The sequence below is a fragment of the Malus domestica genome, chromosome 17 (genome assembly GCF_042453785.1).
Source record: "Malus domestica chromosome 17, GDT2T_hap1".
In the NCBI taxonomy this organism is placed as follows: domain Eukaryota; kingdom Viridiplantae; phylum Streptophyta; class Magnoliopsida; order Rosales; family Rosaceae; genus Malus; species Malus domestica.
The window spans coordinates 3,123,272-3,144,238 of NC_091677.1; the positions used below are offsets into that span (position 1 = coordinate 3,123,272).

General features: G+C 41.8%; 1 protein-coding gene across 1 annotated transcript; it reads left to right on the top strand.

Moving 5' to 3' along the window:
- The first annotated feature begins 2,868 nt into the window (after positions 1 to 2,868).
- Positions 2,869 to 4,972, top strand: LOC103404391 (AAA-ATPase ASD, mitochondrial-like). The gene has a single exon (XM_008343293.4). The coding sequence runs from the start codon at positions 3,192 to 3,194 to the stop codon at positions 4,734 to 4,736; it is 1,545 nt and encodes a 514-aa protein (XP_008341515.1). The 5' UTR covers positions 2,869 to 3,191; the 3' UTR covers positions 4,737 to 4,972.
- Positions 4,973 to 20,967: the final 15,995 nt, after the last annotated feature.

Sequence of the window (20,967 nt, forward strand, 5' to 3'; positions counted from 1 at the left end):
AAACTTTTTTTGTGTGAAATTATGATGGAATCGCAAATTTGTGAGGTATATCTTAGACTATTGGTTGTAGAGTCACCTTCCCACAACTATTACATTGTCTCTTGATTGGATGAATTTTTATAAATTTTTATAATTTCCAGGATCTATGGTTGCAATGCTTTTGATGCATGCAATAAGGAGGATGCTACTACTCTTATGGAGCTTCTTTGGCATGGTAAGTTGAAGTTGCATATAATTTTTTTTTTCGTTCACAAAATTCATTATCTTGCTATCCTGGCAATTAGTAGTGTCTTACAATTGGTGAAGTGTATGAATAAATGTGTGGAGGTTTGAATTGTACAGATGAAAGTGAATTTTAACAGCTCTAACTTAGATTTCTTATTAATTTCTTTCATTTGTGTTCAACTATTTTACCATTTTGGTATATAAGTACAACTATTGATTGAAAACCACATAAATTACCTAACGGCCGAGAAATCATTTGTGTTAGAAGAACATAATATGATGTAAAACTCCAATTTTGGGCACTTAAATATACGTTTTTTTTTTCAATTACAATCACTCAGCATGAAGGTTCAATTGGATTTGTTCTGGTTTCCAAGAATTTTTCTTTGTTTGGTTACCAGTTAATTTATGTGGCGGGAGTTTAGTTTTTGCTTTTCTGCCTATGTATGTATGATTTGAAATGGACAGTTCAATTTGCTATATATAAATTTGTAGTTGAAGAGTTCGAAGGAGAGGTGAATTAGAAAACAATGGGGAGAAGAGTGACGGAGTTGAGGAGTTGAGGAGTTGAGAGTTAACGAGGTATACTTGAACTTCTGTATGATGTTCCTGATATTGGACAAAATCTTTGGATTTCAAATGTTTGAATTTGAATCGGACAAAATCTTTGGAATATTTCAGCTCAAATCGGTCGGAATCGGATGTTCCTATCCAAGTTGCACCCATACTCACGCCAAAACCAAAACCCTTAAAATTTGTAAAGAAAAAAAAAACTCTTCCCACTCATCACTCACGCCAAAACCAAAATACTCGTTTCATTCAAACAACACGACTTAGGGCTGATTTGGTATTGATGTGTTTTGAAAAAAAAGCTGCTTCTGCTATGTTGTGAGAATAAGCGACTGTGAAATAAAGCTGTAGAGTATTTGGTAAATTTTTTTGTAAAAATGCTTTTGAAAAAAAAAAGCAGTATTATAGTGTTTGGTAAACTTTTATATAAAACAAATGTGAAAAAAAGCCGGTTTTTCAAAGCTGGGTTTTGCAGCTTCTTGTTTTTAGTTTTTTTCACCCAAAACTGTGAAAAAAAACTGAAGCTGAATGTTTACCAAACACAAAAAAGCTCCTAACTTTTTTTCATACCAGCTTTTGTTTTAATCACCTCAATCCCAAACTGCACCTTACTCCCTCCAAACCCTCCAATCCCAAACTTCATATGGAACCATTATTTTCAATATTTACTTGTGTTGTACGTTTGGAGAAATTTTGATTCGAGAAAATGTTCGACATACCAGGACAGAAAAGTTTGCTGAAATTTCGGTGTCCATAAGCGGAAAATAAGAGCACGTTTCGGTCAGCACTAACTGAGTACAAACGAAAATATGTTCTCTAAACCGGACTTCCACACAAGCTTCCGGTCTTCTTGTCTACCGAAAGCAGCTTTTATATTTGACAGCTGACTGCTGCAAACAACTGGTGTTACTTCAATACTTTTCCTGTTAATCTCTCTAACATAGAAAAATTCTTAAATTTTAAGCTAGAAGACATGATATGTGTACATTAAAGGATGGCACTGACTTGGAAGTCTTTGGACGATCGTACCAGTGTCGATTCTCATAGCATTAAGGATAGCCTCGACAACACGGTTGTCATCTCGAAGGGCACGGGAGTAGCTGTCATTAAACGAGGAGGATGTAGATGTTATTGGCCTTGGTTTTGAGTGGTGAGGTGGACCATTGACTTGTAAGTCTTGTTTTTGTTTTCTTATCAGAGACTCGGAATTTTCATAACAGCAACATTATGGTCTACGATTCCATGTCCAAATCTTTCACCTCTAAGTGTTTCCATTACGGCACATAATTTGGAACATCTAAAAGAGGAGAAGGAAATTGTTATTAACATTTTAAAAATCTTATTCTACACTCCTCACAAGTGTATTTTTCTTTCTAATTCTAGAAAGTTTTGTCACATCCCGACTCGATTCTGCCGTAGCACGATATTGTCTATTGTGGGTCCCAACTACGCCCTCATGGTTTTGTTTCTGGGAACTCAAACAAGAACTTTTTAGTGGATCACCCATCATAGGATTGCTCTCGCCCAATCTCGCTTAACTTTGGAGTTCCTATGGAATCCGAAACCAGTGAGTTCCCAAAATGCCACGTGCTAAAGGAGGTGAGCATGTACATATAAGGCATAGAGGATCCTCACCCCTGGGCAATGTGGGATCTAACAAGTTTAGAGTGTCAAATGAGATTTTTGAAGTGCTAATAACAATTCCCGAAGAAAAAATCTCCTATATATACATGGCAGTTTTCTCTTTTAATACTGCAGACTCATTTTTTGTACTACAAATCATCCCATTGCATGCTCACATTCGAAATATGGGTATTTGAGATTGGTATAACTCCTCATCTAGTCTCTGAGATTTAAAATTTATAGAACTAGTACTTGAGTTTGTCCACCGTCAATCATTTCGTGAAAAATGTTCGTTAATAAGGAAAATAGTCTCAATTTTTTTTCAAATCATTTTGACCCGTTATTTATTAAATTGAAGGTATTTTGTTATGTTTGTTCTTATTTAACAGAAATTTTCTTACAAAAAACTAAAATGATGACGGTGGACAAACTCACAGACCACTTCTATCATTTTAAATTTTAGATATCTAATGAGAAGTTCTGTCAATCTTAGAACTAAAAAGCCGTAAAAAATGGCCTTTTGTAGTCTTTAGTCAATAATGGTGGGCTACAGTTGCAAAACCCCAGCACACTTCCTCTTGCTTTCCTTTAATCAATGGAATATTGTGAACAATGAAACTCATCAAACTTCCCGCTGCTTGCCTTTAGTCAACTTATCTTCCATGAAAAGAGCATCTCCTCCACTCTATATAAAACCATGTCTTTCCTTGTAGCAGAAACAGAAAAACCTAAACCTTCAAGAGATTCCTAAAACCCTTCCGACGAAAACGAAGATGATGGGAGAAATGTGGGCTCAAATGGGCTCGGTGATTGCGAGTGTCATGTTCGTTAATGCCATAGTTCAACAATACCTTCCCCCCCATCTTCGGTACCATGTAGGAAGATACACTCAAAAACTAGTGGGCTTTGTCTACCCTTACATCCAAATCATCTTTGATGAATTCACCAATGATTTTCGCAAGCGAAGCGAAATCTATTCCGCCATCCAGAGCTACCTCAGTGCGAAATCTTCCACTCGGGCTAAGCGGTTAAAAGCTCATGAAGTCAAGGACAGCAAGTCTCTGGTCCTTGGCATGGATGACAATGAAGAAGTGACTGATGAATTTCAAGGCGTTAAGCTTTCATGGGTTTTGAGGAAACAAACGGCGAATCAGACTTCATTTTCTTTCTATCCTCAGTCTGATGAGAAGAAACATTATAGGCTGACGTTCCACAGACGCCATAGAGATATCATCACGAGGTCTTACCTTGATCATGTGATTAAAGAAGGGAAAGAGTTATTGGTGAGCAACAGGCAACGAAAGCTCTATATCAACAATCCTACACAGGATTGGCATCCCTACAGGGGGACAAAGTGGAGCCATGTGGCGTTTGAGCACCCGGCATCATTTGAAACCCTAGCAATGGACCCGAAAATGAAGGAGGAAATCATCAGTGACCTCATCAAGTTCAGAAAGGGAAAGGAGTACTATGCGAAAATCGGGAAGCCTTGGAAGCGGGGTTATCTCCTTTACGGGCCACCAGGCACTGGAAAGTCTACCATGGTTGCTGCCATGTCTAATTTCATGGATTATGATGTCTATGATCTTGAGTTAACGACGGTGAAGGACAACACTGAGCTGAGGAAGCTACTGATTGACACGCCGAGTAAGTCTATAATTGTGATTGAGGACATTGATTGCTCGCTTGATCTTACAGGACAGCGAAAGAAGAAGAAGGAGAAGGATGAGGAGGACAAGGAAGAAAATAAGGATCCAGTTCGAAAAATGAGGGAAGGTCAAGAAAACCCACAGAGCAAGGTGACTCTTTCGGGGCTGCTAAACTTTATCGATGGGATTTGGTCAGCTTGTGGAGGGGAGAGATTGATTGTGTTTACGACTAATTATGTGGAGAAACTTGATCCTGCGCTCATTAGAAGAGGAAGGATGGACAAACACATAGAATTGTCCTACTGCTGCTTCGAAGCATTCAAAGTGCTTGCTAGGAATTATTTGGATTTGGATTCACACGAGTTGTTTGAAACGATTGCTCGTTTGTTGGGTGAAACCAATATGACTCCTGCTGATGTCGCTGAGAACTTGATGCCTAAGTCTGTTAGGCAGGATGCTAAATCTTGTTTGAAGAACTTGATCGAAGCTCTTGAGGCTGCGAAGGAGGAGGCAAGAGTGAAGGCCGAGGAAGAAGCAAAGTCAAAGGCAGAGGAAGAGGCAAAACTGAAGATAGAGAAAGAAGAAAAAGAGAAAGACCTGCCAAAAGTTGAAGAGAAATGCAATGGAAAACAAGTTGAAACGGGCGAAGAAAACAGAGTTAGCGCTTGAAGATGAACGAAAGAGAGTGAAATCATATGTATGAATTTCAACCTTGCTTAAATTGTATTTTGTAGAGTCTCATCAGTGTGTGTTTTTCCTTAATGTGTACTAAGAATAATTTCATGGGGCTGTACTAATTAAGCGTTTCGATCATCAAGGGCATAAGTAACCTGTACCGCAAGGAAAAAATGTCTATTTCTTTGAATAAGTTTAACTAAGTAACTCTAATCTGTGTTTTATCAAAATATCCTTAGTTAATTAAGTTCTTTCGTATCTTATTTTGTTTCTTAAAGTGAAATTTTCTCACTTAACAACTAATTGTATGTTGCAAGAAACTAAGACTGATTGATCCACAGTAGACAGACATGATGATGATGATGGGAGAAATGTGGGTTCAACCGGACGCGGAGATTTGCTAGTGTGATGCTTCATGCTTGTTTATGCCAAATTTCTGCATTTTTTCCCATCGCTTTCGAGGCATAGAGACTGAATCCGCCCGCCATTGTAGATGATCAGAATGCTTAGTATATTCATACAAAGTAATCACTGTGGTGCTTCATGCTTGTTTACGCTAAATTTTAAGTATTTTCCCTTCTCTAAGAAAAAATTATTTATGTAAAGCTATGAAGTATACATCATTTCTCAACAAAATACAGAGGCCAAACAAGAAAGCAAAGTTTAAACATGACTCCAGCAGACATGTTTGCTCATCTGGGATCCGCAGTTGGCAGTTTGATGTTTGCGTGGTCTATCATCCCACAATACCTTCCTTACAGCCTTCGAAGCCAGACTAAGAAATACTCTCAAAGATTGGAGGGTTTCGTCTACCCTTACATCCAAATCACATTCGATGAATTCATTGGAGAGCGTCTCAAGCGCAATGAACCTTATTCCTCCATTGAGAAATATCTAAGCTCCAAATCTTTACGCAAGCAAAGCGCCTAAAGGCCGACATAAAAAACTAACAGTCCCTTGCTTTTAGCCTGGATGACTATCAAGAGGTCACCGACAAGTTCCAAGTGTCACGGGATGACTCTTTAAGCCTTCCGCCCGTGCGGCACTTAGACTTGAATACCTCGATGAACAAGCTAAGTAAGTCTTCGAAGCCTCGCTTCCCCGGATCGAATCACAAAGAAAGCTAAGATAGCTTGGAGAATGCTAAAATCACTTAGAACATGGGAGAAAGGAAGCTTTGTATTGAAACTTAAGAGAACTTTACAATTGCTTACAATTCTTGGATGCCTTGGCCAAATGGCCTTGCCTCCTATTTATAGGCCTAAGTTACCTCCTCAATGGAGGGTTCTAGAATTCCCTACTTACATCCAAAAATATCTAGCATAGTTCTAGATACAACTTGCCTAATCTAGATTGTTCTAGGTGAGGCTTAAATTTGTACACTTGTGTGGAATGTTCTGGAATGCCCTAGATTATCTTGAACGCTCCGCCATGTTCTTGATTTTTCCGGGATGTTCCAGAAGCTTCCATGAAGACAAGGCTTTATGGGCTTAGATATATGATGTCTTGGGCGATTTCTTTGTTTTTAACATATGGCCCGTGACATCCTCCCCCACTTAAGCCGTCGACGTCCTCGTCAACTCTTGCCTCTCGAATGTCTGAATCAAGTCCTTATATTGCCATAAGGACGTCTCTTTCTCCCATGTTGCTTCGGAGTATGGTAGCCCCTTCCATTTGACAAAGTACTCCATATGCTTTGGTTGTCTTGGTCGCACCACGACACGCTTGGCTTCAATGCTCTCCGCTTCTTTGTCAAATGCCTCCGTCATCAAAGGGGGTGCTCGATGAGACTCACCTCGGCTTGGTTCCTCATCGTCTGCATGATAAGGCTTCAAGTTGCTCACATGGAACACCGGGTGAAACTTGAGGCGGGGTGGGAGTTCCACAACATACGCAGCTTTGCCAACCTTCTTGATGATAGGGAATGGTCCCTCATATTTCCGCAACAAGCTCTTGTGCAAGCCACGAGTACTCTTGTGCTGAGACGCATTGAGCTTCACAAAGACTTGGTTGCCAGTTTGGAACTCCACATTCCTTCGCTTGCGATCCGCCCATTTCTTCATCTTCTTTGAAGCCTTCTCCAAATGAGCTCGAGCAAGTTCGTGGGCTAATTGCCACTCCTTAGCGGTTTTGAAAGCGGCTGGACTATTCCCCGTGTAGCCAGTCACGACCGTGTTCGGGGTCAAGGGTTGTTGCCCTATAGCCAATTTGAACGGACTTTTCCCCGTCGACTCCGAACGTTGCAAGTTATAAGAGAATTGGGCAACATCAAGTAACTTAGCCCAATCTCGTTGATTGGCACTAACATAGTGCCGCAAATAAGTCTCCAACAATCCATTAACCCGCTCCGTTTGTCCATCAGTTTGTGGATGAAAAGCTGTGGAGAAGTCTAACTTTGAGCCAAGTAGCTTGAAGAGCTCCTTCCAAAATCTACCCGTGAAACGAGCATCTCGATCACTGACTATGCTCCTCGGAACACCCCAATACTTCACCACATGCTTTAGAAACAAGCGTGCAGCTACTTCGGCTGTGCACTCCATAGGTGCGGGTATGAAAGTGGCATACTTGGTGAATCTATCGACCACGACGAAGATAGATCCACATCCATCAGACTTAGGCAAATGTGTGATGAAATCCATGGTTAAACACTCCCATGGTCTTGATGGGGTGGGAAGTGGTTCCAACAGTCATCCCGGTTGCTTTTGTTCCACTTTGTCTTGTTGGCACACAAGACAAGTCTTCACGTATGAATCTACATCATCCCGCATTTGTGGCCAATAATAAGCATCGCTCACCAAAGCCAACGTGCGGTGAGTGCCAGGATGTCCTGCCCACATTGAGTCATGGCACTCCTTAAGGATTTCTTTCCTTAAGCTTCATCACTTTGAGACATAGATCCGTTTGCCCTTGGTGTATAGCAAGCCGTCCTCAAGCCAAAACCTTCTTGTCTTCCCATCCTTGACAAACTCCACAATGTTCTTGGCTTGGACGTCATGTGATAAACCTTCTCGGACACGGCCCAAGAGATGGCTTTGCGGCTTGAGTACCGTAGCCATTAACTTTACTCGTCTACTTAGAGCATCGGCCACCACGTTCTCCTTTCCTTGCTTGTACTCTAGCTTGTAATCAAACTCCGCTAAGAACTCTTGCCACCTTGCTTGCTTAGGTGTAAGCTTTTGTTGGGTTTGAAAGTAGCTAGCTGCAACGTTGTCCGTCTTGATGATGAATGGGGTACCAAGCAAGTAATGCCTCCAAACTCTAAGGCAATGGACGATGGCGGTCATCTCCTTTTCATGGGTCGTGTACCTCTTCTCGGCATTGTTTAGCTTGCGACTTTCATAGGCTATCGGATGTCCCTCTTGCATCAACACTCCTCCTATGGCAAAGTCGGAAGCATCAGCGTGCAACTCGAATGGCTTGCTAAGGTCGGGCAACCTTAGTACAGGCTCCTCCATTAAGGCCTTCTTCAACCTCTCAAAGGCCTCTTGACACCGGTCCGTCCATTCCCATGCCTTGTTCTTCTTAAGAAGGTCTGTTAAGGGTGCTGCTATGGCTGAATACCCTTTTATGAATCTCCGATAGTAGTTGGCTAACCCCAGAAAGAATCGTAGTGTTGGTACCTTGGTCGGTGGTTTCCACTCTTGAATGGCCTTGATCTTGCCCTTTTCCATTATAAGTTTCCCCTCCTTTATCTTGTGGCCAAGAAATTCTACTTCTTTTGTGGCAAATGAGCATTTCTCCTTCTTGACATAGAGTTCATGCTCCCGAAGGGTCTTGAACACTATGCACAAGTGCTTGACGTGCTCATCCAATGTCTTGCTATAGACAACGATATCATCAATGTAAACCACGACAAACTTGTCAAGATAAGGATGGAATACCTTGTTCATCAATGTGCAGAATGTTGCGGGGGCATTGTTCAGACCAAATGGCATGACTTTATACTCGAACGATCTATATCTGGTCACCATCGCCGTCTTTGATTCGTCTCCAGGGGCTATCCTCACTTGGTAGTATCCCGATCGAAGATCTAACTTTGTGAAGTACCTTGCTTCACCAAGTTGATCGAATAAGTCGGCGATCAACGGAAGTGGGTACTTGTTCTTGATGGTAATCTTGTTCAATGCTCTATAGTCGATGCACAACCTTAGGCTACCTTCTTTCTTGCGTTGGAACAAGACGGGTGCACCATATGGGGACTTGGAGGGTTGGATGTAGCCAGCATCAAGTAGTTCGTTGAGTTGCTTCCTCAATTCCTCCAACTCGGGTGGCGACATCCTATAAGGTGATTTGGAGGGAGGCTTAGCACCAGGCTCCAACTCAATCGCATGGTCGACCTCTTTCCTTGGTGGCAACTTCTTTGGCAGTTCCTTAGGTATCACGTCCGTAAACTCCACAAGAACGTCTTCCACTTGTTTCGGCAAAGGCCCGTGCTTCTCCTCCCCTTCATTCAACATTAGGGTTGCAAGAAATGTGGCCTCGCCTTTCTTCCAAGACTTGGCAAATTGAATTGCCGACAAGTGCTGGGTACACTTCTTGGCTTGCCTTTCCAATGGCACCAGGCAAGGTTGTCTTCCGTCGGCCAGGATACAGAAAATATTGTAGAAGGGAATGGGAAAGGCTCGTACCTTGTCCATGAACTCTAACCCAATGACTACTCCATAGTCGTCCATCTTGACTACGGTGAAGTCGATCTTTCCCTTCCATGTGCCAATGTCTACTTGTACATTGCGCGCAACTCCAACAATGGGGGTGGCAGCGGAATTTACCGTCTTCACGCTACCAGGCTCCTTTGTGACTCAGAGGCCAAGCCTTGTGGCTTTCTCCGACGTCATGAAGTTGTGTGTTGCTTCTATGTCCACCAACACACGCGTCGTCTTGTCACCAGTCTTGACGTCGACGAACAATGATCCTCCCCCAATTTGAGCCTTAGGTTGTGGGAGGGTTGTCTGGATGGCATTCAGTAGACGGATGCATCCTATCGTTGCATCGTTACTCTCTTCAGCCTTGTCCTCCTTGAAAGCCATGGCCTTAAGGGCCTTCTTTTGTGGGCAATCTCGCATCATGTGAGGGCCGTCGCATAGGTAACAAGTGGGTTGCCAAGACTTACCCTTGCTTTTGTCATGCTTATCGGCTTTCTTCTCCTTCGGTTTGCTTGTCTCGGCCTTGTCCTTCGGCTTATGTTCTCCCCCACTTCTCTCATGATTACCCCTCTTCCCCGTGGACTTGAAATCACCTTGGTGGCTTGATTTAAACTCAATCAAGGATTCGGCGGCGGCAATGGCATCAGACAATGTTTGCACGTGTCTCCTTTGTAGTTCGAGTTTTGCCCAATTTTGCAGTCCACTCATGAAGTACATGAGCTTGTCTTCCTCTAACATGTTGGGCACCTCGAATAACAAGCTCACGAAGGTGTTGACATAGTCTTTGACGCTCCCCGTTTGCTTGAGCCACCTTAGTTTCTCCTTGGCTTCGTACTTGGCATTTTGGGGATAGAAGTGCAACATAAGATCTTTCTTAAATTCATCCCAAGTGGTGAGAGAGAACGTACCTTGGTCAATCTCCATGCTCCGGCGACGCCACCACATAAGGGCATTGTCAGCTAAGAACATGGTTGCCGTTGAGATTTTGGACTCGTCATCTTCAAGCTTCAGGTACTTGAAGTATCGCTCCACGTTCCACACGAATGTGTCGAGCTCCTTTGCTTCCCTTTTCCCATTATAGGATTTGGGTTTAAAGGAGTCGATTACCTTGGAGTCCAACGCCTTGATTTCCCTCGGCCCTTGCACGAATTGCTTCACGACTGCTTCTTTACAAAACGCCACATCTCCCTTAAGTTCCCTTGTGTCCTTTATCTCTTTTTGAAGTGCCACAAACCTTGCCTCTATGTTGTCAAGGTGAACCTGGACTTCCCTCCGCATCTTGTCTGCCATGGTGTTGAGAGCGCCAAAGAGCTCATCTCGTAGCCCTTCCACCAAGCCACGCAGTTCATCCTTACCATTGTCCACCATGGTTTGGATTTCCTCCTTGTCGACAACGTCCTCATCAAGTCGAGTATCGAACTCGAGTATGGTTCGTTCCACCTTCTCGAGTCGCTCTTCCATGGTCTCCATCGATGCTTGCAAGTCCTTTAACTTTGGCTTGCTCTTGGCAACATCTTGGACCTCGGCAGTACGCTCCCTTAGGTCGGAGACTCCGGACACCATCTCTCCACTTGCCATATCCTACTTTCCTTCAAGTGATTCACGAGCTAGGCTCTGATACTAGCTGTCACGGGATGACTCTTTAAGCCTTCCGCCCGTGCGGCACTTAGACTTGAATACCTCGATGAACAAGTTAAGTAAGCCTTCGAAGCCTCGCTTCCCCGGATCAAACCATAAAGAAAGCTAAGATAGCTTGGAGAATGCTAAATCCACTTAGAAGATGGGAGAAAGGAAGCTTTGTATTGAAACTTAAGAGAACTTTACAATTGCTTACAATTCTTGGATGCCTTGGCCAAATGGCCTTGCCTCCTATTTATAGGCCTAAGTTACCTCCTCAATGGAGGGTTCTAGAATTCCCTACTTACATCCAAAAATATCTAGCATAGTTCTAGATACAACTTGCATAATCTAGATTGTTCTAGGTGAGGCTTAAATTTGTACACTTGTGTGGAATGTTCCGGAATGCCCTAGATTATCTTGAACGCTCCGCCATGTTCTTGATTTTTCCGGGATGTTCCAGAAGCTTCCATGAAGACAAGGCTTTATGGGCTTAGATATATGATGTCTTGGGCGATTTCTTTGTTTTTAACATATGGCCCGTGACACAAGGACTCAGTTTCTTGTGGGTTTCTGGGACAAACGTGTTGAAAAGATAGACGTATTCTTTCTACCCTGTTGGTGAGAAAGGTACTACAAGCTCATTTCCATAAACGGCACGGGAATCTCGTAATATGTCCATACTTTACTCAAATCTTGAAAGAAAGCAAGGCTATGAAGGTGGTAAACCGGCAAAGAAAGATTTATTCGAACAATGGTTCACATTGGAGCCATGTCGTGTTTGAGCACCCCGCTACATTTCAGACACTTGCCATGGAGCTGGAGAAGAAGAAGGACATTATTGACGACCTAATGGCATTCACCATAGCAGAAAACTAGTATGCAAGGATTGGAAGGGCATGGCAGCGGGGATATCTCCTTTACGGCCCTCCAGGTACTGGAAAGTCCACCACGATTTCTGCCATGACTGATCTTTTGGGCTATCATATTTATGATCTTGAACTCACTGCAGTTAAAGACAACACTGAGCTGAGGGGGCTTCTGATTGAAACAACGAGCAAGTCTATTACTGTAATTGAAGACATCGATTGTTCACTTGATATTGCGGGACCGAGGAGGAAGAGAAAAGATAAAGGGGAAGAGGAGGAAGAGAAAGATCCAATGGACAAGCTTGCAGAACAAGAAAGATAAACCAAAACCAGCCGGGTTAATATTTCCAGCACTTGTCCGGAAAGGAACTCGATCCAGCACTTGGGGGATCATTGTCATCACAACTAATCATGTGGAGCGGATGGGCTATGGTCAGCTTGCAGCGGATGGGGGATCATTGTCATCACAACTAATCATGTGGAGCAACTCGATCCAGCACTTGTCCGGAAAGGAAGGATGTACAAGCACATAGAATTGTTGTACTGCAAGTTCGAAGCATTCAAGGTGCTGGTGGGGAACTACCTTAGACTTCAATCACACGATTTGTTTTCCACAATTGTACGCTGCCGGAGGAAAACTGATAGGACTCCAGCTGATGTTGCAGAACCTTTGATGCCTAAGACAAATCCTTAGGATGCTTAAATCTGCCTACATAATCTGATCGAAGCACTCGAAAAAGAAAAAGAGAATGGAAGGTTGAAAGCCAAGGAAGAAGGGAAAAGGAGAAATCATCACCTAAAGAGGAAGAAAATGATTGTGATACAGGATCATCTGATGAGCAATAAAAAGAGAGCAAGAAAATAGGTTTAGAATTGGTTAAAAAGCTTGTTTCCTAAAAGTTGTATGTATTATTCTAAAACCAAATTCCTCTCATTTCCGAGGTATTTACTCATTCGAGTTTGAAGAAAATGGTGCCAAAATCTGATGTAGAGGATGTTGAGTCTTGTTTGAAGAACTCGATCGAAGCTCTTGAGGCTGCGTAGGTGGAGGCGAGAATCAAGGCGTAGGTAAAAACAAGCAAAAAGGCAGAGGAAGAAGAAAAATTGAAAGCAGAGAAAGAAGTGAAGTCGAAGGCAGTGGAAGAAGCAGATTCGAAGGCAGATAGTGAAATGTAACGGGACATCAGCTTAGCTTCATATGACCAAGTAAACCCTCATTTGTGCAACTTTTATCCGTGTTTTTTTAGGAAAATAAGCTTATAATTTTCTCAATTAACAATTTAAAAAGGTCAATTGTCCCACCTAGTTCGTCGGTCTAACCAACGATCTGGATGTGATCTATCTGTTAGGAATATAATAGAACCTATATGTAATTAAAGGTTTTACTTTACTTAGCTGTTAAGCTAATTGTACCTATTTATATGATATTGTATTCTTTCGGACTGTAAGATGAATTCATTCAATCAATACACTTCTCTTTCTAGAATCCTCTCTCTCTCTCTACCTTTACCTTTTCTCTCACAGAATCATAAGTTTCTACATGGTATCTTCGCCGATGTCTAACGACCTCGATCCACCGCTTCCGTCTTCTTGAATTTTCTCACCCTTTCTCTTCTCCCAAACAGATCTTATCTGCCTGACCTTCTTCAATTTCTTAAAATTTCTTCTCCACTCTTGCTTCTCTGATGGCGACTGGTGTGAATTCTGCGGATCTTTCTTCTCCGGCTGGTTCTTCTGGTTCTAATGTCGCGCCCAATGCGTTCAATCCGTCTCTTTCTTCGATCACTGTTCAGAATATCACTGGCATGATTGCAACGAAGCTTACTCGCCACAACTACATCACTTGGCGTAGTCTCTTTCTTCCTGTTCTGAAACGATTCAAGCTTTTAGGGCTTGTCAATGGAACTGATGTGTGTCCTCCTCCATTTGTGACTGATTTGTCCGGATCTCAAGTTTCTAATCCTGCATTTGAGACTTGGTGTGATCGTGATCAAATCTTGATGATTTGGATTAATTCAACATTATCTGAAGATCTTCTTCCATTGATGGTTGGCATGGACGATTCCAGATCTCTCTGGCAATCTCTCGAACGTTGGTTTTCTGGTGCATCTCGTACTCACATTCACAGCCTTCATTCGAAGATTCAGACTATCCAAAAAGGAGACTCTTCAATGATTGATTACCTCAACTCTCTTAAGGAAATCTCTGATAAACTTGCCGCGGCTGGCGAACCAATTTCTGACTCAGATCTTGTGGCCTACATTCTTTCTGGTCTCTCTACTGAGTATGAATCATTTATTGATTATATTGAAACACGATCTGACTTTGTCAATCCTGATGAGCTGCATGGATTACTCCTGAGTAAAGAGATTTCTCTTCTGAAACGCAAATCCAGAAAACCGTCTTCTTCTTCAGCATCTTTTCATGCTTATACGGCTCAACCTGGTTCCAACAATTTCAGAGGCCGTGGTCGATTTCAGAACAAAAATCGCTACAATTCGAATCGCAATTTTGGAGGAAATCGTCATTACAACAACACTTCTGGAAGTCTTCTTGGTCCTGGTCCTAATTCCAGATCCACATTCTCTGGTCAGAATTTCACCAATTCCTTTTCTGGCCGCTCTCTTCAGTGCCAATTATGTCTCAAATTTGGTCATGAAGCTCTCAACTGTGAGAAGCTCCTTCAGTTTGCATCTCAAAGATCACCTCATGGACCTCATGTTGGCATGACGGCTGCGACTTCTCCTCCACCGAGCTATTGGTTGACTGATAGTGGAGCCTCTCATCATGTGACACCTGATCCATCATCTCTTAATTCTGCAATTCCCTACAATGGCAGTGATCAGCTGTTTGTTGGTAATGGTAAAGGTCTGTGCATTTCTCATACTGGTTCTGCCTTAATTCGTACTTTCAATGCTACATTTAAGCTCAATGATGTGTTGTTGGTTCCCAAAGCATCCCATAATCTGTTATCCGTTTACAAATTTGTCTATGACAATTGGGCTTCTCTGACTTTTGATCCTTTTGGGTTCTATATCAAGGACCTAAGAACTGGAAAGATGTTTTTCCAGGGCTTCTGTGAAGGTGGCTTATATCCTTTCTACTGGACTGCATCCAATAAATCCTCAGGCATTGCTCTCTCGCCTACGGCATTGATGATAGCTAAGGCAGATGTTCATCTCTGGCATAAAAGACTCGGCCACCCATCGAGCTTAGTTTTACATAATGTTGTCCATAAACATCAGCTACCTGTTATTGGTTCTGTCAATTCAGGGTCCATTTGTACTGATTGTAAGATGGGGAAGGCATCTAGATTACCATTTTCTACTTTGCCTTGTACTTCCACTAGGCCTTTTCACTTACTGCATACAGATGTTTGGGGTCCTTCTCCCACTTTTTCATGTACTGGTTTCAAGTATTACCTCATTTTGGTCGATGACTACACTAAATACAGCTGGCTTTATCCTATGGTTTATAAGTCTGATGTTTACTCCACTTTCAAGACTTTTGTTCTCAAAGTTACAAATTTCTTTTCTTGCAAGATTCAATGTCTCAGGTCAGATTCAGGGGGTGAGTTCTTAAGCAAGAATTTTCAGACTTTTCTCAATAAACATGGTATTACACATCAGTTAAGTTGTCCGCATACACCTGAACAAAACGGCTGCGCAGAGAGGAAGCACATGCATGTTGTTGAAATGGGTCGGACTCTTCTCTTTCAGAGTGGAATGGCACCAAAATTCTGGGTTGAGGCTTTTCAGACTGCTGTCTACATTATAAATAGACTGCCTCCTCAAGCATCTCCTACTAGCCCTTGGGAAAAATTTTCAATGCTGTACCTCAGTATCACACTCTCAAAGCCTTTGGCTGTGCATGCTACCCATGGCTGCAGCCCTATTCGTCAACTAAACTTGATCCGAATAGCAAGTTGTGTGTTTTCCTCGGCTATAGTCTCAATTATTGTGGCTATCGGTGTTTTGATCCTGTGGCTAACAAAGTGTATATCTCACGGCATGTTACTTTTGATGAACACCTGTTCCCGTTTAAGCAAGGCTTGTTCTCTGCCTCTCCTTTACCCCAGCGTCCTTCACCTCTCAGCTCTTCTCCTATTACTGTCACTATTCCTGTCTCCTCTTCACCAAAGACTTCACTGCGTACTTCACAGCTTGCTAGTCCTGCTGGTTTTTCACCACATCAAGCATCTTCTGTACCTGACAGTACTCCACATCAAGCATCTTCTGTACCTGACAGTAATGCATCCACAACTGCTACTTCTCCTCAGTCTACTCCCTGTTTACCATCTGCTACTGTGCCTGCCCCTGCTCTACCTAATTCGCACCCTATGATTACGAGAGCTAAGGCTGGAATTCATAAACCAAAGGTCTTCACAGCAACCAAACATTCCCTTCAAGCCTCTGTTGATTCTATTGCTTGTCTTCCTTCCACACCTACAACCTTTTTACAAGCTTCCAAAAATCCCAACTGGATGCAAGCTATGAAGGATGAGTTTCAAGCATTGAAATCCACAGGCACTTGGGAATTGGTTCCGTTTCAGTCTCATTTGAACTTGGTTGGTTGCAAATGGGTCTTTCGACTCAAACATAAACCTGATGGCTCTATTGAACGGTATAAGGCTCGTCTTGTCGCCAAAGGTTTCCATCAACAAGAGGGTCTTGACTTCTCTGAGACATTCAGTCCCGTTGCAAAGCCTACTACTATCCGTATTCTCTTATCCATCGCTGTTTCCTATGACTGGTTTGTCCATCAGCTTGATGTCAGTAATGCCTTTTTGCATGGTACATTAAAGGAGGATGTCTACATGGTCCAGCCTCCTGGTTTTGTTAATCAGTCCAAACCTACACATGTCTGCAAACTCCAACGGTCACTCTATGGTTTAAAACAGGCACCTCGTGCCTGGTATGATGCTTTTCACAAGGCTATCCTCTCTTTAGGTTTCTCCTCTTCACATTCTGACTCCAGTCTGTTTATAAAAAAGGATTTTACCATTACTTTCATCTTAGTCTATGTTGATGATATCATCATCACTGGTAGTTCTACCACAGTTTGTCAATCCATTATTACTCAGTTACAAACTATGTTTCTTGTGAAAGACTTGGGTGATATTCACTACTTTCTCGGTATTGAGGTTCACTGATCTGCCAAAGGTTTATTTCTGCATCAGTCCAAATATGCTCTTGATTTGCTGAAGAAATCTGATATGCTTGGTGTCAAGCCTTGCTCCACTCCTGTTGGTTCTGCGAAACTGGATCACTCTGGTTCTCCTATTTCTGATCCTTCCTTTTATCGCTCCACTGTTGGAGCCTTGCAGTATCTCACATGGACTCGGCCTGATTTGGCTTTTGCTGTTAACCAAGTATGTCAACATATGCATTCTCCTAGGACAGTCCACTTACAGGCAGTTAAATGGATAATTCGATATTTGAAGGGTACCCTTCATTTCGGTCTTTGGCTAACAAAAGGTCCTCACTACCTCACTGCATGGTCTGATGCTGACTGGGCTGGCTGTCCTGTTGACAGAAGATCCACCAGTGGCTACTGTGTTTTTCTTGGACCGAATCTCATTTCCTGGAGTGCAAAGAAGCAATGCACTGTTGCTCGATCGTCTACTGAAGCTGAGTACAGGTCTCTAGCTCATACAGCTGCTGAACTCAGTTGGGTTTGTCAAGTATTGCAGGATCTTTCCTTTCCTCTTCTCAAAACTCCTGCGATTTTCTGTGATAATAAAAGTGCAATTGCACTAGCCTTCAATCCTGTATTTCATGCTAGGACGAAGCATGTTGAAATAGACTATCACTATATTCGTGAGAAGGTTCTCTGTGGCAAAGTCAGTGTGCATCATGTTGCTTCTCTTCTTCAAATTGCAGATATTTTCACTAAATCTTTGCCCTCTGATAGATTTGCCGCCTTGGCTTCCAAGCTTTCAGTTCGACCTCCTCCCTTCACCTTGAGGGGGTGTGTTAGGAATATAATAGAACCTATATGTAATTAAAGGTTTTACTTTACTTAGCTGTTAAGCTAATTGTACCTATTTATATGATATTGTATTCTTTCGGACTGTAAGATGAATTCATTCAATCAATACACTTCTCTTTCTAGAATCCTCTCTCTCTCTCTACCTTTACCTTTTCTCTCATAGAATCATAAGTTTCTACACTATAAGCAGCGGCATTCTTCCTTGCTCGTTCCTAGGAACTCGGTAACGTGGCCAGTAAGTCAGCGAGCATTGAGGCAGGCAGACAGATATTATTAACTGCTTTCAGTCGGTAAGGAAAAGAATGCTGATTTCACCGATTATCCGTACTTGACGCTTTGGACGAGTAATTTAAAACCTCAGTTCACTATCATACCGTTTGGTATGTGGGACGGGACAGAACGGAGTGAGACGAGGCGTTCCGTCCCACGTTTGGTGTGCCTAAAACGGGTGCAACGCGCTGTTCCACATAATGAATTTTGGGTGAATTTTCGTTCCGCCTCACCCCCTGGAACGACTCGTTCCACATCCGTGGAACACAAAATTATAACCTCTCTGTCTCCTTCTTCCTCCTTGTTTCCATCCGAGGGCATCTTTGCTCCCTCTCCGTTCTGTCCCGTTCCGTCTGCATACCAAACGATACCCTTCTTCGATTACCGCTTCGAGTCTTAAGGGTAATTGTCTGCAATTTCCATCAGAAGTGTGATTGGTTTCCTTGTTTTTCTTTGGCTTGCATGTAAGTTGCAATTAACTGATTGTTCAACATCAGACGAGCATGACGATAACCGAAGAAATGTGAGTTCAACTGGACATGACGATTGCCAGGGTGATGCATCAAGCTTGTTTGTGCCAAGTTTCTGCGTGTTTTCCCCATCGCTTTCGGGACATAGAGACGAATCCACCAGCTTTGTAGATGATCAGAATGCTTAAGATATTCACTTTAAATAATCAGCGTGATGTTTCACGCCTGTTTATGTTAAGTTTCTACGTACTTTCCATATCGTTTTCGGAGCATGACGACAAAACCACCAGGCAGTGGCGGATGATCAGAATGCTTAATTTATTGACTAACCAATACCAACTCCACTCCACCCAACTCTTCTTAAACAAATTATAATTATATAATCGGGATAGCATTGGTATCAGTGTGGTTAGTAGTGACCACTTCGCTTGTCCGCATCTGTAAATTACAGAGGCCAAGCAAGGAAAGCAAGGTTAGACATCAGTTGAAACGAGTGAAGAAAACAGAGTCAGCCCTGGGAGGCACAGGACTGAAATTATCAGTATATAGTTTCTACCTTATTTCTTCCATTTTGCACCCAGATCAATGTGTGTTTATCTTAACAATGTAATAAGAATTGAGGTGGATGGATTCACCGCTACCATGGTCCCCTAAATACAAGGTTACGAAAATAAAATCTTACACGTGAATTTATATTTGATGGTACAAAGTATTACAGTAACGATGAACCTGTTTCTTAAAAATCTCTCTAAAAACACAAAATAAGAGAACAGGAGGAAGGCGTAACTGATCAAGGAGCCTCCTGAGAAAGGATAAGAAGGTGAAAGTAAATGCACCAAGGCTTACGGTTACTCATTAATATTTCCTTACTAGTCCGGCTATGAAACAAACGTCTGCTCTACATCTCATCAAGTTATGTGTTGATAACATATTTTATTACCAAACATTTGGGTTCATGATTTACTCTTGGACCATACTAAAAGGAAAGTACCAAGACAGTATGTGCGTGATGCTGAACTGAAAGACTAGGATGACATCATTGCAATATGACGTCATAGAACTAATACAGTTTCCAATTTTTTAAACAAAATAATAATTTCCATTTGGTTTTACTTTAACTTAACCTACTGAGCAAGTAATCGAGTCAATTTTTGGACCGGATTGTTTAAATGTATTCCAATAATGTTATTCTTATCATATTTTTGTACCACAATTATATATCATCTTTGGTGGTATCTAATGTGGACAACCACATCATTTAAATTAATTAGCATTTAATTTCAAAATGTTAATCAATAATTAATAAAAAGATTGTTAATTAAATGATGATTGTGGTATACAAGAAGTATTCTTCTGCCACCTAAAATTATTTAGGTGTTTTAATTAATAAAAAAATTGAAATTAAATGATGTAGCTTGTCCAACTCATCTGCCACCTAAGATGGTAAAAAAATGTGGTATAAAATTGTGGTAAGAATAGCATTACTCAATGTATTCACACAGAATAATCAATGCCAACTCACCCAAAACCCCCTTTCAATTAAATATATTTTAATTTTTAATTTAATCTCCACAAAATTATACAAATTCTCACCCAAACTAGTATATTGGATCAAGAACTTCAAGTTAAGGGGGTAATCCGGATTAATCTCATGAGATGGAAATGATTGAGATAGTGATCGGGTATGGATTCATTTTGTGCCTTGTTTTTTTTCTAAGGAAGTGAATCATACAAATCGAGTGATTTGTCACGCTTCAGGTCAAGGACAGATTGGCTATCAATCGATGTACCAGGCCGTCCAACTGAGGCGGCACACCCTTCAGGATGTTAACTTGACTTCTATTAGGTACATATATCTATGCAGACATGTTTGTAGCTGGTATATGGTCTCGTCACTTTAGCTAGATCAGAGAAATGCGTTTGGAGCAACATTCTGAAAGTTAGAATACATTGCATGTGCTTATTATACTTATGCGGTACGGGGATTAAGATGAGGCACAGTGGGCAACGTCCCCGCCAATTCGCGTCATTCTTCAGGAACGTTAACATTCTTATCTACTCCAAACGGTGGGAAGATTATCTTATCAAAGTGACAAACTGCAAAATATAAGCAGTAAAGAGATAGCTTACAAGGGCTCATAAAGATCTTAAAGAAGAATCGTAATTGACATAGATTCAAATCTTGATGTGAGGACCCATATCGGTAAGAGAGAAATAACGAGATTTCAATATATGTTTATCCACTGGTCCACTTGTTAGGTTTTGTTTTCTTTGATTGCTCTTGCTTTTGTTGGATGGATTAAGGTTAACACAAATGGGTTTTCTAAATAAATTGTCATGTGGATAGTGGTGGTGTTTTTCGTGA

Excerpts from the sequence above, each read along its gene's own strand:
- LOC103404391 (XM_008343293.4), top strand. The coding sequence starts at position 3,192 with ATGATGGGAGAAATGTGGGCTCAAATGGGCTCGGTGATTGCGAGTGTC.